Source organism: Hyaena hyaena, unplaced genomic scaffold (assembly GCF_003009895.1).
Source record: "Hyaena hyaena isolate Hyena2069 unplaced genomic scaffold, ASM300989v1 scaffold_3, whole genome shotgun sequence".
In the NCBI taxonomy this organism is placed as follows: Eukaryota; Metazoa; Chordata; class Mammalia; order Carnivora; family Hyaenidae; genus Hyaena; species Hyaena hyaena.
The window spans coordinates 670377-686413 of NW_024080635.1; the positions used below are offsets into that span (position 1 = coordinate 670377).

The 16037-nt window shown below is 50.9% G+C and overlaps 1 protein-coding gene across 1 annotated transcript in view; it reads left to right on the forward strand.

Moving 5' to 3' along the window:
* The window catches only part of CSMD2 (CUB and Sushi multiple domains 2), a 597675-nt gene that overhangs the window by 321108 nt on the left and 260530 nt on the right, over positions 1–16037 (forward strand). The window contains exons 11-12 of the mRNA XM_039231736.1: positions 5190–5293; positions 8337–8449. Coding sequence (XP_039087667.1) covers positions 5190–5293; positions 8337–8449 — 217 coding nt within the window. The remainder of the gene's footprint in view (positions 1–5189; positions 5294–8336; positions 8450–16037) is intronic.

A 16037-nucleotide genomic window follows, 5' to 3' on the forward strand; every position in this document is an offset into this window, starting at 1 on the left:
CCGCATCAGGTGAGTTTGAGCCCCGCTTCAGGTAACCCCTGCTTCTCTCTGTCCTCCTCCTCTCTCTCTCCCTGTGCCCAATCTCTCTCTCTTTCTCTCTCTCTCCATCTCAAAAAAGAAATAAAGTAAAAAATAAAAGAAATGTTTTTTTTAAAAAAAAGGAAGCAAGGATGGTCCTCCAGGACCAGGGTGGGCACGGCCTGGGTCTCACTCCCATCCCCCACTGTTCCCAGGAAGGCAGCTGTGTGCTGAGGTTATAGTCTCCAGGCTCCTTCTCCTTCTTGCCACCCCTGGGTGTGTACCAGCCTCCTGGCAGGTCTCCCTGCCTCCAGCCCTCCCTTCATGCTGAGTTATAGCTTCCCCTCATCTTCACCATCAAGTCCAGACCACCCGCTCTGGCCTGCCAGGCAAAAGCCAACTGCAGACACCACCAGGCTGCTCTCACCCGTCACCGCTGCTCTGCCTTGACTGTCTTCCCTGCTCTTTGTTCCTATGCCACTCACAGGATTTACTGAACAGAGACCACACCTTTCTCCACCCTGTGAGGCCCAGCACACCCCCCTCCTCGGGTACCCCCTTGTCATTTCCCCCTTCCTTGCCATCCCCAGCAGTCACCATCCACACCATGCTGGCAGCACTGGATTCTGCTGCTAGACTGCCAGGCAAGCGAGGGAACTCTGGGGAAGCAGCTAGCTTGGTGCATGGCACATGGCAGGCACTCAGTAACTGTCCTAGATGACGGGTACATCTACTTATTTATCTACTGGGTATAAATTGGGTGTCTGAGCTGTATACAAATATGGCTCTTTGATCATGCCTATTTCATGTGCTGCCACTCTCCTGTCTCGAAAAGACACTTTGAGAGTGTGATTGATGTGCATGTTAGTTAATGAGTCATTATAGGATCATGTCTTTAAACAAAGGCCAAAGAGAGGAGGGAAAAAAATGAAAGCATCAGTACATTGTGCACCGGGGGCCTGTCCCAAAACTGCAACGTTATGTCTGTTGTACAGTCTACTTGGTGTAATTAGCTTCCGCGTTAGGGTCAGATGCTCTAAAATGCAGTCCACATCCATGGCTGCTCTAACCAGTGATGTGAATCATTTTATGGCTCTAGGTTCCGACCTTCAAAGCAATCTTTTCCCATTATAGACATAATAATCATACACTGCCTTTTTGGGAGGTGGCTGGGTGAGCCAGCATCCTCTGCCCCAGGGCTGGCTGGAAGGGGGTGATGGTGGCAAGAATGTGCATCCAAGGCCATTATTCCCTGCAGAGGCCAGGCCCCTCCTCCTGCAGAAGGCACTGCCAGCCTTGACAGGATTTTGTGTGCAGCAAGAGTCTGCCACGCTGCTGGGATTCAGCAAAAGAGCTTAGGGAGGGTTTGAAAGGGTAAGTCATGGTCCCTACCCAATGGACCTGAGGCCTCACTGGGGCTGCTGTGAGACAGTGAGTGGTAGAGAGTGCTGGCCTCCTGCAGTCTGATAAGTCCCATTTCTACCACGTGGCCATGTGATCTTAGGCAAGTTGCCTAACATCTCTGTGCCTGGGCTTATAGTAACTACTGTTGTGAGCAGACCTGAATTGATGCATCTCAAGTGCTCAAAACAGAGTCAAGCATGCTGTAGGGTCAGGGCTTGCCGTGAAGAACTCTCGTAAGAAAAGATGATCAAAAACTGTGATTAGGTGTCTCAAAGAATCTCCTAGACCAGGGGTTGCCAACTAGCCTTGCTTATTTTGGTAAATCAGGTTTTACTAGAGCGCGGCCATGCCCAGTCACGTATACACTGTCTGTGGCTGCGTTCATGCTACAACAGCAAAGGTGGGTAGTAGCAACAGACATCATATGGTCTGCACAGGAGATAATACTTACTCTCTGGCCCTTTGCAGAAACAGTTTGCCAGCTTTTATTCTACATGGTAGCTCCTGTGGGGGACCGGGAGCCTCACAATCTGTCTGTGCTGGACAACCGGGAGGGGTTTGGAAAATGTTCTCTGATTTAGCACTATCTGAGCCCCTGGAATGTGCCTGGCACATGTAGTAGAGGAGCAGGCAAACAGATCAGTGCCAGTACAGCGGGTAAGTGCTGACACATAGGTGAGGAAGGGTATTGGAGCACTTGGAGAAGACGGGCCTCAGGGATGAGACATTGCTAGGGGAGCCCATGGGGAAGGGGAGGGGTCTGTGCAAACCAGAGTCACAAATGGGCCATTTGGGGGGAAGCCTGGGAGCTCAGGGAGCCACACAGACTGTACGGTGGGGAGGGCAGCAGGGAGCAGATGCCCAGGGCTCCTCCATGTGTGTCTGGCTGGGAAATGGTGACATTAGTCTTGTGGGACAGGACCAGGGAGGTTGAGAAGGGAAGGAGGTTCCAGCCCAAGCTGATAGTCCTACAACAGATGCCTTTGGCTATCAGGGAGTGTGGGGGGTGATCTTGCCTGGCAGTGGGAAAACCAGAGGGTCTAAGGCATCCCCACTCACTGTTGACAGTAACCTGTCATCCCCTTTCCTAATGCATCCCAGCCACTGCCTGCTGCAGACACACATACCCCCCTCACCCACACACTGCTGCAGCCCAGACATCACTCTCCTGGTTTCCCACAAGCCCTCAGTGCTGTTGCTGCTAAAACAAAAAACACATCACACCTTTGCTCACAAATCATCATCATTTCCCCTTGTCTTTAGGACAAAGCCCAAAGCCTTAGCACGACAGACAGTCTTTCCTACCCTAGTCCTTCCACTTCCTCCCATCACCAGCCTTCACTTCCATCTGCGTTAAGCCACTGCAGGTCGGTTAGGAGTCTCTGGACCTTTGCCCATTCACCTGCTCCTGCCTCTGCCTGCATGGTTTTCCCTTCCTCATTCATTTGGCAAACTCGGGTTCATCTCCCAAACTCAGCCCGGGCTTCATTTCTTTTGGAAAGCCTTTCTTCCAGCCAGTGGCACTCATCTCCTCCACCATCTTGTTCTGTATTCTAGAGTCTTCTTATGACAGAGATGTTCCCCTCTGTGAATGCCATGCCCCGTGCAGAGGGGCCCTCAGAAATGGTAGCCAGGCTGATGAGTCAGCTGCTGGCCTCTGAGGTCCCTGAAGGCACCTGGGGGTGAGGCCGTGCCAGCACCCTAGCAGTCTGTGGGTTTGCACAGAGGAGACCTGCATAACAAGGAAAAACCATCCATGAGAATTCTCTACTCCTTGGGTCACAGAATAGAACACGAAGGAACACCTCCAGCCTCCCTACTGGGAGATGGAAGATCTTCATCAGGTTGGAACCACAGATGAATGGCTAAAGAAGATGTAGGGTGCGCGCGCGTGCGCGCGCGCGCACACACACACACACACACACACACACACACACAATGGAATATCACTCAGCCATAAAAAAGAATGAAATCTTGCCATTTGCAACAACATGGATGGAGTGAGAGAGTATAATGCTAAGTGAAATAAGTCTGTCAGAGAAAGACAAATACTATATGACTTCACCCATACGTGGAATTTAAGAAACAAAACAATCATAGCAGGGAAAAAAGAGAGAGACAATCCAAGAAACAGACTCAAGTACAGAGAACAAACTGATGGTTACCAGAGAGGAGGGGAGGATGGGGGAAAATAGGTGATGGAGATTAAGGAGCGCACTTGTCGTGATGAGCACCAGGTGTTGTGTGGAAGTGTTGAATCACTATATTGTACACCTGCAGGTAATATTACACTGTAGGCTAACTAACTGCAATTTAAATAAAACCTTGCAAAAAATGAAACAGATAAAAAGAGGCCCAGATTAGCCATTAGGAGTGGTGCCTCTCTGTGTCCTGTCTTCATGAATGGCACCACCATCCATGTGTTTGGAGACCCACAAGTCATCCTGAATCCCATCCTCTCCCTTGGTCCCCACATCCAGTCACAAAGCCCTAAATATTGCTAGGACCTGTCTCTCTTTTCCAGCACCCCCACCCCCTTCCATCACTCCCCTAGTTGAGTACAAATGCCTGGAACAGTCCTCACCACCTCTGGCCTCACTCCTGCCACATCTGTTTCCACATGAGCAGCCAGAATGATGTTTTTCTCAAACACCCATGTGCCCCTGACACCCATTGTTTAAAACTTTTCTACCACCACTCCCTCAAGATAAACTCCAACTCTTTGGGACAAGGGAAATTATAAGACCCTTTGGACTCTCCTTCAGGAAAATTTCTCAAGTTCTGGACCTTCCTGAGTTACCTCCTTGCACTGAAGCTGCAACCACATCATCCCCCAGAGTGAAACAGCTAGCAGGTGTGCTCAGTGTGTGGAAGCTTCCGTCAGTAGTGAACACTTGTTCTGGAATGTCCCATCTCTGCCACAGCTCAGGCCCTGTGCCTCTGGCTCCTCAGAATGAACCCTCCCACTCCCAGCAGCCCCCTGTGGCCTGACCGTCTTCCATAGCCTTCAGAATCCTCAGCACCAACACAGACCATCTTCCTTCTCCCCCCACAGGCTCCATAAGCCACAGGCCCCTCTGTGCACCTACAGCCCTCACTGGGGACACTGATCACTTGGCATGGTGGCTCTCCGTGTACTTTGTGTCTCCCCTGCTCACCAAAGGCAGGGACCATGCTCACTGTTGAAACCCCACCTCCTAGACCTGACATCTGCTGTGTGCTTAGCAAAAATTGTGGAAAGCAGGACTGAAACAGAGAAGAACCTTGTTGAAATCTCCTTCCTGGAACATTAATTTATCTAACAAGTAAAAGAGGGTAGAGAAAAGCAGGCAGAGGAGAGGCTAAGAGAAAATTCTGCTCCCCAGGTCCCTGGGGGTTAGGTAGTAGAGATGCCACATGTGGCCTGAAAAATTGCCACCAAGTCCAGGGGATTTCTGTGCATTAAAGCATGAAGAAAGAATCTAATCTTCTCACAGGCAGCCAGATGTGCCTGATGTTGCCATGACAGTCCCCAGAATTGGCCAGATGTGCTGTGAACATTCTGGGAAAACATCAGGGGACTCCAGAGACTATGGCCTGGAGAGAAATAGTTTATGTTCCAAAAGGTGGCATGGAAATGCTCAATTTGGATCAGGGGTTGTGCGGGGTGGTATTGCAAGAACTCTGGGAATCGGGACCGAAGAAGAGAACTTCTCACTGTCCTCACAGCTGTACAAGTGTCTCTCGGCAGCCCCTGCCTGCCCCCTAACCCCGTGCTCTCTCCCCAGGTGATCAAGCTGGCCTTTGAGGACTTCGACTTGGAAAGGGGCTATGACACCCTGACGGTCGGAGACGGCGGGCAGGACGGGGACCAGAAAACTGTCCTCTACGTGTGAGTGAAGCGGGGCTGTGGTAGGAGGGTGGGAGCACATGACCCTGGCCCAGGGATGGTGGGGCGGTGCACCGTGCCCTGCCTGTTCCCTACATGCCTGGCCACACCGTGTCAAGGACCGGGGTCCTGCTGTGCTGCTGGTCTGAGCCTCTCTGTTCCAGAGTACTGGCCAAATTCTCCCAGGAAGTTTCTCAGGGAGCAGGGGGAATCAAGGTTTCATGTGTATGCCTGGGGCATTTCACATGATGGTCTGCTTCTGCCTCCCACCAGTTTCTCCTCAAGGCCATGTCCATCCATGGCCATCTGACTTGAGACAGAGACAGCGGAAGTGTTTTGCTAACCTCCCCACAGGCTCAGAACTATCTGGGAAATGGATGGTGTCAGCGATCTGGGACCACATACACATAATGGCCACATTTCCTGAGCCAAGAAAGACTAGTATCATGTGGTCTAGCCAAGGGAGAGGATAACATTGGGCTGTCCTGGGATTCCATTGTGTTGGGTCTTGAGTCTGGTGGGGGCATTAGCTCCTCCTTTGCCCACCACCGCTAACATGACATAAAAGCAGGAAACCACTCCGGTTCAGTGCATGCAGCCCAGCACAGACAGACTGAACTTGCTCATCTCCCCTGCCCAGATGGGGGGGAAGGGAGGGAAGAGGGTTTCATGTACACCGAATATCCACTGTGTGCCCAGGCACGGGGAAGGGAAACTTCACATCAGATACCTCATTTAATTAGTTATTATCCCCATATAACAGGTGGGGAAACTGAGGCCCAAAGGTTGCAAACTCGTTAGAGGCAGAACTAGCCCTTGAGTTCATGCCTTTTGATTTTAGTCAAGGACAGCATCCCATGCCATACCTCTTCCCGACCAGGCTAGCCCCAGGCTCACACCCTCTGATTTTAATGCTGAAGGAGAAATGGCTATTCAGGAATAGCTTCCCTGTCCAAGAGCTATTCTGTTCTGGGCACTTCCCACACCTTCCCCACACCTGCCAGAGAAGATCCCGTCAGGACAGTTAAATGACTCATGACATTACCCTCTGAATCAGGTGATGTGGCTGGGGCTTGGAATCTCTTAAAAGAGAGAAATGGAATGTGAGCCTGAAGGACATCCCTTCCCCCCTGCCTACTCCACTGTATTCATCAGGGTTCTCCAGAGAAACAGAGCCAATAGGTTGTACACGAGAGCAAGGATTTATTTTAAGGAATCGGTTCACACGATAATGGAGACTGACAAGCCCCTAGATCTGCAGGGTGAGTTGGCAAGCTGGAGACCCAGGAGAGCTGATGATGTAGTTTTAGTGCAAAGGCCAGCAGGCTCCAGACCCAGGAAGAGCTGATGTTTCCATTCAAATCCAAGGCAGGGGGGAAAAAAATAAGTATTGTCCCAGCTGGATGTCTGGCAGGCAGGAAGAGTTCTTTTTGTTCATTGAAAGACTTCAACTGATTGGATGAGACCCACCCATATTGGGAGGGGCAATCTGCTTCTGCTTTAGTCAACCTACCAATTTAAATGTTAATGTCATCCAAAGGCACCTTCACAGAAACAGAGCAGTGTTTGGCCAGATATCTGGGTGCTCCGTGGCCCAGTAAAATTGACACATAAAATGAGCCAGCCACCATACCCCCTTACTTCTGTTGGTGGATCTGCCCTATATGGTACATCACCTCAGTGTGCCCAGAAGGCCAGAATCCCAGTTCTGTCTCTTCCCAGGACAAAATCCCAGGGCACTTTGTCATAGAGAGAACCTTCCAAACAGCAGAGCTGTTTGTTGTATGTTAAGAGATCATACAACCCAAGCCCCTCATTTAACATGAAATTAAAAAGCCCAGGGTGGCTCAACCACTTGCCCAGGTCCCCACAGCAAATGAATGGCAGATCCAAGGCTTACAGCCAGGTCTCTGGATCTGTCTTGTTTGGGTGAGCTCCCAACAAGTTCTGTAACAGCTCAGTGCCTCTCTCCCACATCCTATCTCTTTAGGCCAATGTCAATCTCAAACTTCAGAGAAACACTCACAAAACACTTGGACTCCTCTTTGTTGTCATAGTTGGGTCAAACAGACTCTGCTGCCCTAGAGTCAGGAATCAGCTCTGGCTTGGCCTCAGTCCTTACTACAGAATGCCAGCACCCTAGTGCAGCGATGTCACACAGGCCAGACTGGTGTCCCCCAGGTGTAGCTCCACCCCCATAGCACTCATGTCATCTATGCAGCCAACTCAGTGGTCCTCCAAATTTCGAGACTCCATAATGGAGAAGAGATTGAGACCCATCGATCCAATCACACCATCTTCAACCAACCCCCAATCTGTGCTGGTGATGTGTCTGGTCTCAGCAGCAAGAGGAAGCCAGGTTCCTTATGGAAATCCCAGCCTATGCAGGGGACTCTGGCCCTTCCACTCTCCATCAGGTTGACCTTGGGAAAGCCACTGCCCATTCTGCACCCTGCTCTCCTCATCTGTACAGTGGGGATTACACAATCCCTACCTCCCTGGCCCACTGGGGTCATTAAACAGATAATAGATGGAAAATTGTCTGGTTTGTTTAGGTGTTTGGTAAATGTGACTTGAATCAGAATCCTCCCCAAGTTTAAACTCTGTTATTCAGAGAAAATGTGGCCCCAGAGTGACAGCTGCACTTTAAGACTTGCTTCATATATGGAATGGAAAGAGATGTGTCATTCAAAGGAATGCCTGGGCTCCACCTGCAGGAATGGGTCTCTGTGTCTTTTCCGCAGTGCAGTTCACATGAGAGCTGGAAGGTGGCAGGAGTGTAGACACCCCTTCATTAGATCTGACTGTAGCTCTCCCTGTCCCCTGAGACAGCAAGGACACAGATCCCCTTCACGAGCCCAGGGGCTAAATCCAAGTCCCACCTTTGGCTGAAGGGGAGAGGTGGTGAGTCTTGCCGCCCCTGGAGCTCTCGGCTCCAGAGTCAAACACTGTGAGGCCCAGGGTTTGCCTGAGTGGCCAGGGTGTCTAGTCCTTCAGTGGGGTGCCATGGTGGGGTGCACTCCTCTAAGTCTCTCTCTCCCGACAGCCTGACAGGTACGTCGGTCCCGGATCTCATTGTCAGCACCAACCATCAGATGTGGCTCCTCTTCCAGACTGACGGCAGTGGCAGCTCCCTGGGATTCAAGGCTTCATACGAAGGTAATTGTCCTTGGGGAGCCAATATACTCACCATGGAGTCAGACTTGGGGTCTAGATGTGGAGTCAGCAAGCCCTGGGTTCGAATCCTGGTTCTGTCCTGCACTAGCTTCCTGTCTCCTTAGGCACAGTATCCAACTTCTCTGAGCCTCAGCCTCCTTCGTGCAGTGGGTCCCTTGGATTGTTTTGAGGATTATCTGGGATAAAGCACTTGAAGCATAGACCACACAGCACCAGGTGCATACATTAGCTCCATCAGCAATTCATACCTGGCTTGCGTAGACCTTTAAAAAAGCCCCTAAATTTTTGGAACCTCGATTATTTTTTTATCTTAAACTGGAGGCAGTAGCTTCCCAAGCTCCCATATATGAGTCACAGTGATGAGTAACTGCGCACAGGGCTGGGGACACACACACACACACACACACACACACACACACCATTGGTGGCCTGAGGAAGATACAAATGAGGATGGCCTGAATCTACTGGGAATAAGTGTTAAGGGAATAGCAAACCCTGGGCCCAGGAGAGACCACCACCATAAGCCTTCTGTGCAATTGGTGATAACTGCTAATGCCGATCCCCATGGAAAGGGGAGCAAAAGCCAACTCCCTGGGCATTTGGTCAGGCACATTTCTTAGGTGGCAGAGCCTAGCCCAGCACTAGGGGAGCCGATACCTCAGATCCAAGCCCCTACAAGGGGTCCACACTCTGGTAGTGAGATAGAGGAGAAGACACACAAGCTATTACTAAAGCGAGATACCTGTGGCAAACAGCCAGTGGGAGCACAGAGAAAGAGGCATTCATCCTTTGTGCGGTATCAGGAAAGGCTCTATCAAGAAAGTGAGCCTTGAGTCTCAGTGGCTGCCAGAGATGGGGCAGGGGATGAGGGAGAGAAGATATTTCCCCACCCCTATCCGGAGACCTGGTAATTCTACATGAGATGAGTTATGGGGAACAACTCCTCGAGACTCTTCTGCTCCATGTGTCCCCCACCCCCAGGGACCAGGACTTCTTCCTGTACCAGGACCTGTGCTCTGTCTCCAGACTGGGTACACAGGAGGTGCGTTAGTTTCCCACAGACGCTCTGATAAAGGCCCACAAACTGGGGGACTTAAAAGAACAGAAATATATTCTCTCCCTGTTTTGGAGGCCAGGACAGTGGAGGTACTGTTCTAAGAATGGGAAGCATGTGTTGAGGTGACACAGAACAGCAGACAGAGAACATCTACAGGGTGACAGGTGTGGGGTCCACATCCTGGTTCTCTCACTTTCTAGCTCCATGCCAGGTCAGGGAGCCTATCTGGCACTCTGTTTCTTCCTCTGTGACACGGATATAATAATATACCCTAGGTCACAGGGCTTCTGTGAACAGCAAGTTTGATAAAGGATGTGAAAATAAGAATTGCACAGCGATTATGAGTGACAGGTAGTTAAACTAACAGGCCTTTGGGTACACAGAGTTACATACATGCAGCTGGGGGACAGCAGAGGGAAGTCAGGAGACCCCAACTCAGGGCCAAGCTCTGACACTCAACCCCTTGGAAAATGGGAATGGATTTGGACTCAGAGTTTCAAAAGTTTCCCCCATTTCTGAAATTCTCTGCATGTTCAGCGGTGGATGTTTCCAGAAGTGGGGAGAAATGATCCTGTGCCACCCACATGCCCTTAATCTGTCCATATTTTATCAATAGCATGGATAAGACATAAATAGTATAAGCCAGAAGGGGACAACAGTATAGCAGTCAGCAAACAATGTGCAGGAAGACGTCGATGGGGCGGAGCGATTACCCAAGTTACCAGGATCAGATGAAGTGGGAATAAATACCACGTTCTCTGTTAGGGTTCAAGAACTTAGCACCTGGAATTTACCTCAGGGAATTCGTTGTGCTTTATTCTGTTCTGAGGAGGCATCGAGAATTGGGCTTAACTGTGAGGACACGGAGGGAGAGGGCTGAAGTCAAGGGCAGTGACAGACCCCCAAAAGTGTATTCAGGAGAAGAGTGGACTCAGGAGAACTGAGAGCTGCGTCTAAATAGTTGAAGGGCTGTCACGTGGGAGAGAGGAATTAGCCTTGTTCGGTGTGGTTTTACCAGAAAAGAAAGGGACAGAACATTGAACACCCCCGTTATGTGTCGGGAGCTTTATGCTGATTTTCTCAAGGTTTTCAAACAGTGTCATTCAAAGACTTAGGGTACCCTCAGGGACCACCAGGGTCGGGTTAGGGGGTGCCTAGCAGGGAGGCCTCTGCCACTGCCTCTGTGTCTCCTCCATTCTTCTGTTCCTTCTAAGCCTCCTTTTATGAGGGGATTTGTGGCTCAACACCAGTTTGAGAAACTCTTGCTTCATCTTAATCGGTGTGACAGCTAGCGGATGCTGCCCTTTTGTACACGAGGAATCTGAAACTCAGAAGGACAGAGTAACCTGCCCAGTGTCACACCAAGTCTGGGACCTAGAAGACCCGAGATTCGACTCCGTGTCTCTGGCTTCAAAGCCCATGATTTTACCCCTGTCTCCAAAGTGACAGAATTTCAACCCCTTATAAAATCTTTATAGAAGCCAAAAAGCTTTGCTCCAGTCAGATGGGCCATAGAGCATGAGCCCAGGCTCCTCGTTACTGATGCTCAGGGCTTTGTCCGTGAGTTCATATGTCCATCCCACCCCGCCCAGACTGATTATCCTGTCCCGTGAGCAGCATGCCGCTGGGGGCTGAGCCTGCAGCAACGAGCCACCTGGGCCAGAACAGAAAACCAAAGCCATCTGAAAACATCCACTGTGGTAATGCTAGTCACAGACTAGGGGTCAGCAGGAGCTTGGACCCCTGGCAGATCAGAAAGACAGTCTGGGCATTTACATATATCGCCAACCCACAGGGGCCATGTGGGTTCTGCTCACAGAGGCAGCCGGTTCTGTGAAGAGGGAATGGGGTCTGGAAGTGGGCCAGACTTGGTGAATCCTGGCTTGTCCCCACTGTGGGACTGGCCAAGTCATAGGATCTGTCTGAGCCTCAGTTTTGCACTCAGGAAACAGAGATGATCATGGCGACCACAAGCCTTATGACAAGAGTGAAATGGGATCACAGCTCCTTGCACGGTGCCTGGCGCAGAGAGATGCCTTCCCCGGGGGGCCACTAACGTTCCCCTGCACCCAAGCCTTCCATGATCAGCACTGTTCCCCTCTCCGGGGCGTGTCCTCTTCTGCCGGAGCACATGGCTCCTTGCCTGTCCTGCAGGTGGCCTGGGCTTGTGCTGCTAGGCCTGGTGCTGGGTCCCCGCCTCCCGCCTGCGCTCCGCACCTGGCGCCCCCACTCCCCACACTGGCCAAGAAATGAGATGGTTCAGTGTGACCACAGTGCTGTAGGAAGTGGAGGAAGAAGGGGCGGGAGGTCACTGAGAGCCTGGAGGCCTCATAAAGAGTTTGTACTTTGTCCACAGGGAAGAAGAACCCATGAATTCTTAAATGTAGGGATGGGCCAGCCTTTCCCTTCTTGTCCTTTTATTTGAGGGTAGAAGCCATCAGGCTCTTGCCTTCATGGTGAGGAGCCCCCTCTACTGTGCATAAAGCTGGGTCTGTTCCTCCTCCAGCCTCCCAGTGTGACTTCCCTTCCTGGGAGCTTTTGCCTCCTGCAGGGTCCTGGGTCCTGCCGTCTCTCTGGCTGGCCCCTCGCTGCCCCTGCAGAGCACGCCCTTCTTGGGTTCTCTCCTCAGTTCTCTGTCCCCTTTTATCTAAGAACCTTCCACAGTTAATTGCATCCACTCCCATGGCTTCCATCTCAGCCTAAACACCGGTGACTTCCAAATCTGTTCCCCATTTGCAGTCTTCCGGTGACACATTTTATATGCTTCTTCCTCAGACACCTCAAACCCAAGGAATGCCTGTTAGTCTTCTTGGGCAGATATAACAAAATACCATAGTCTGGGGGCTGAAACAGAAATTTATTTTCTCATAATTCTGAAGCCTACAAGTCCAAGATCAAGGTTCTGGCTGATTCAGTTTCTGGGCTGGGCTGGCTTCAGATAGCAGCCTTATCACTGTGTCCTCACAGTGAGAGGAGGGGGCACAAGCTCTCTGGTGTCTCTTCTTATGAGGACCCCAGTCCCATCGGCTTTGGGCCCCACCCATAGGGCCTCACTTAGCCTTTATTACTTCCTTAGAGGCCCCATCTCCAAATACATCCACATTTGAAGTTAGGACTTCACCATACGAATTTGGGGGAGACACATTCAGTCCATTATCGTCACCCAAACTGAGCTCACCATCTCCACCCCCACACCACACCCTCTGTTCCAGTGTCCCCATGTTCATGAACTGCACCACCATCCATGCCATTACTGGGCCTCATGTCCACCTCTGCAGTGTCCCAGCCCCTTTCTCACTCCAGTGGCTGAGGCCCTCATCACCTCTCACTTGAATGACGGCCCAGTCCTCCCCCACCCACCATCAGCCACACACATCACAGTGATCTTCCCAGGATCCACATCTGGCAGAATTCTCTGCTACTTAAATATTTATCATGACTTCTCATCACTCTTAGGGTAACCATTCACATGGTACCCAAGGTTCTCCATTTCTGGTAATTCCAAGCCACGTTCTGGCTCCTGTGAACCCATAGAGTGCCCAGTGCCTGGCACACAGCATATGTTCAGGAAAGCTCTCAGATTAAGGTATAATGACTTTCTACACAAGCGCAATCAAACACCCTTCCTCCACACCCTCTCTGTCTCCTCAGAGCCCACTTTATCACCTCCCAGAGCTCAGATGCAAGAGCCAGGCATTCTCCATTGTCCCCCTGGCTTTGGGGTCTGACAAACCCAGTTTGTAACCTAGTTCTGCCATTGGTTCTGTGTGTGGTCTTAGCCAGTCCGTCTGTATCTTTAGCCTGAGTTTTCTCACCTGTGAAGGTGGACTGATAAACAGTGATCTCATAGGGGTTCTGAGAACTCAGTGTAGTGAAGCTCCCAACACAGGGCCAGCATTTAGGAAACAGTTAAAAGCCTGCCCCCTCTCCTGCTTCCCTAGGCCTGCAGCACCTCTCCCAACCTGCACCCGTGGCCCAAAGCTTCAGAATGACCTCCGTCCCCATCCTAGTCCTTCTTTTATCTGCTTCTGGAGAACTCCATACAGACCCCTTGGCTCGGTGATGGGAGGATGTAGATGTTCCACAGGTGGCATGAGGCTTTTTTGGGCAGAGACCACCCCGGGGCACTCCTGGCCCATTGTCATCAATATGCCCTCTGCCCCGGCTCAGGTGAAGAGAAGCTTCCTTGGGGCAGGCAGTGACACCGCAGTATCACCTCCCTCCCCTCATTAAAAGTGTGAGCCCCTGGGTGGGAAAATTGGGGGATTTGTTTTCTAGAAATTCTTCCAGTTCTGCTTGTCACAATCACAGGTCAGGGAAGGGGAGGGGCTCAAGTTCTGTCAATATCTGAGTACTTGGAGCCTGGAAACTCAGTCCCCCTCCATGGGGGCAGCCAGCTGTAGGAAATGCATTCATAGTTGCAATTGCTTTGCTTCCCAGTAGAACAAGAAATATTTAAGGAACAGGCAATTAGCACTTACCAGAAACATTATAAAATTACATACAACTTGCTAACAAGTTTTAGCATCAATCTGGGAGTCTCCTCGCTTCCTGACTCAGAGCCTGGAATCTGGCAGCCTAATGTTAAATCTGGGGATTTGGCTGGCACAGGGGAGGAAGGAGCTGAGACCTTGACCCTAGAGATAATGAAGGAGCAGGGGGTAGAGATTATGAAGAAAGGATGCCCAAGAGCGGGGACTCATGTCAGAAATGAGGTCACTTGTGTATTCAACATTATTTAAGCTCCTATTATGTGTTGCAGACACTATTCAGGACGTTGGGGCCACAAGACAATCTCTCCCTTCACCTAAGTCACAGCCTATGTTCAGTAGAGTCAACAAAGTTGGAGAAGATAAGGAAATATCAAGGAGGCAGGGGGGTGGGGCAGGGGGAGGGCTAACCTTGCTTGAGGGCATCAGAGAAGGCTCCCTGGAGGGACAGGTGTCTGGAACAGAGTTGTGTAAAGGATAAGAACAGGTTGGTCTGAGGTTCCTGGGAGAGAGAGAGAACATGAAGTCTGAGAGAGAGTAGGGAAAACGCCAGCAAGACTAGCTGTCTGTCGCCAGCGCCTCCTTCCCCTTCCCTAGAACTTAAGGCTGCTGGTAGGCACAGGTGCACTTCCTGAAAGTGATGGCCTCAGAACTGGGCTGGAAAGAAGGCCGAGGACAACAGACCAGCATCATTGGCACCACTCCTTTTCGGACCCTGTCTTGTTTCAAGCACGAAGCTATTTTCAGCCTCCAGTCAGCTCTATTCAGGACACCTCTGCTTCTATGTTATCCCCATGAGCTGAGAGGCCCCAACTTCCCAACTTCAGTCAGGAATAACAGCAGGCATGTTCCTAAGCCACTCCCTGAGTTTCCATGAGACCCTTAAAGCTTTCTCAGGCACGGAGAGCTAGGGTTTAGCTAGATGCAGGCAGCATTGCCTGCTGTCAGGAAAGCCCAGTGGGATCCATGCTGTACCCAAGTCTGTCCTGGCCCCTGAGAGCGGGGGGTTGGCAAACAACAGAGGATGCTGTACCATTAACATTTGGCAGGCTGCAAGCGGTCTGCAATAAACTGGCATTATGATACTGAAGAGAAAATTGGCAGGAAGTAATTTGTCCATGAGATATGCTCTCTAAATACATGGGCTTTTTGCAAATAGCGAGCTCCAGTTTGGGGCTAATGCAAACAGCTTGGAGGCAACCCCAATGCTCTGTATGTCCACACTAACCCCCCCCATCCCTAACCTCCTTCAGCTGTGACATCCCCATGGTAGTGTTGTGGAGGAAGGAGATGGGGAAGGGAGAATGTCACCCACTTCATCCATCCACACTTCCACCCCATTTGTGACAACCTTTGCAAGGCAATACACGAAAACCCAAATGCACATGGCAAACAGATACACTATGTCCCTTGCCTCCTTGTACCCTTCACATCGGAAGCAGAGAAGTGGAGTGGGATGTGATTCTAAGGAAATCCATGAGATCCAGGCATGGCCAGGATTATCTTAAGCACCAGAGGTGGCTTGGTCACTCGAAAGGGGTTTGTGCTAATTGAACAATGGGTCTGGGCCGCGTAGTATGCATTAGACACTCTCCTTGGTTCTGGAGATACAGAGGGAAGAAGGGATGGGACCCCTGGCTTTAAGGAACTGACAGCCTCCAGGACAACACATAGATGACTCATCAGTCACTGAACCAGGCTCTTCACAGTGTCCCTCGCACCCTGTCTGTGGTCTCATCTCTCTTCACCATCACCTCCTGCCACTGTGAATTTCCAATTTTCCAGATGCTACACTCTCTTCCTCCATTCCTCCTTCCTGCTTCTTTCCTTCCATCCTTCTCCCTATCCACCACTCGTCTTCCTGCAAACGTGTATTGAATGCCCCATCCATGCCTCCCACTCTGCTGGTAGTGTAGACTCTTCAAAAACACTGTCTTGGGGGCGCCTGGGTGGCTTAGTCGGTTAAGTGTCCGACTTTCGCTTAGGTCATGATCTCGCGGTTTGTGGGTTCGAGCCCCGTGTC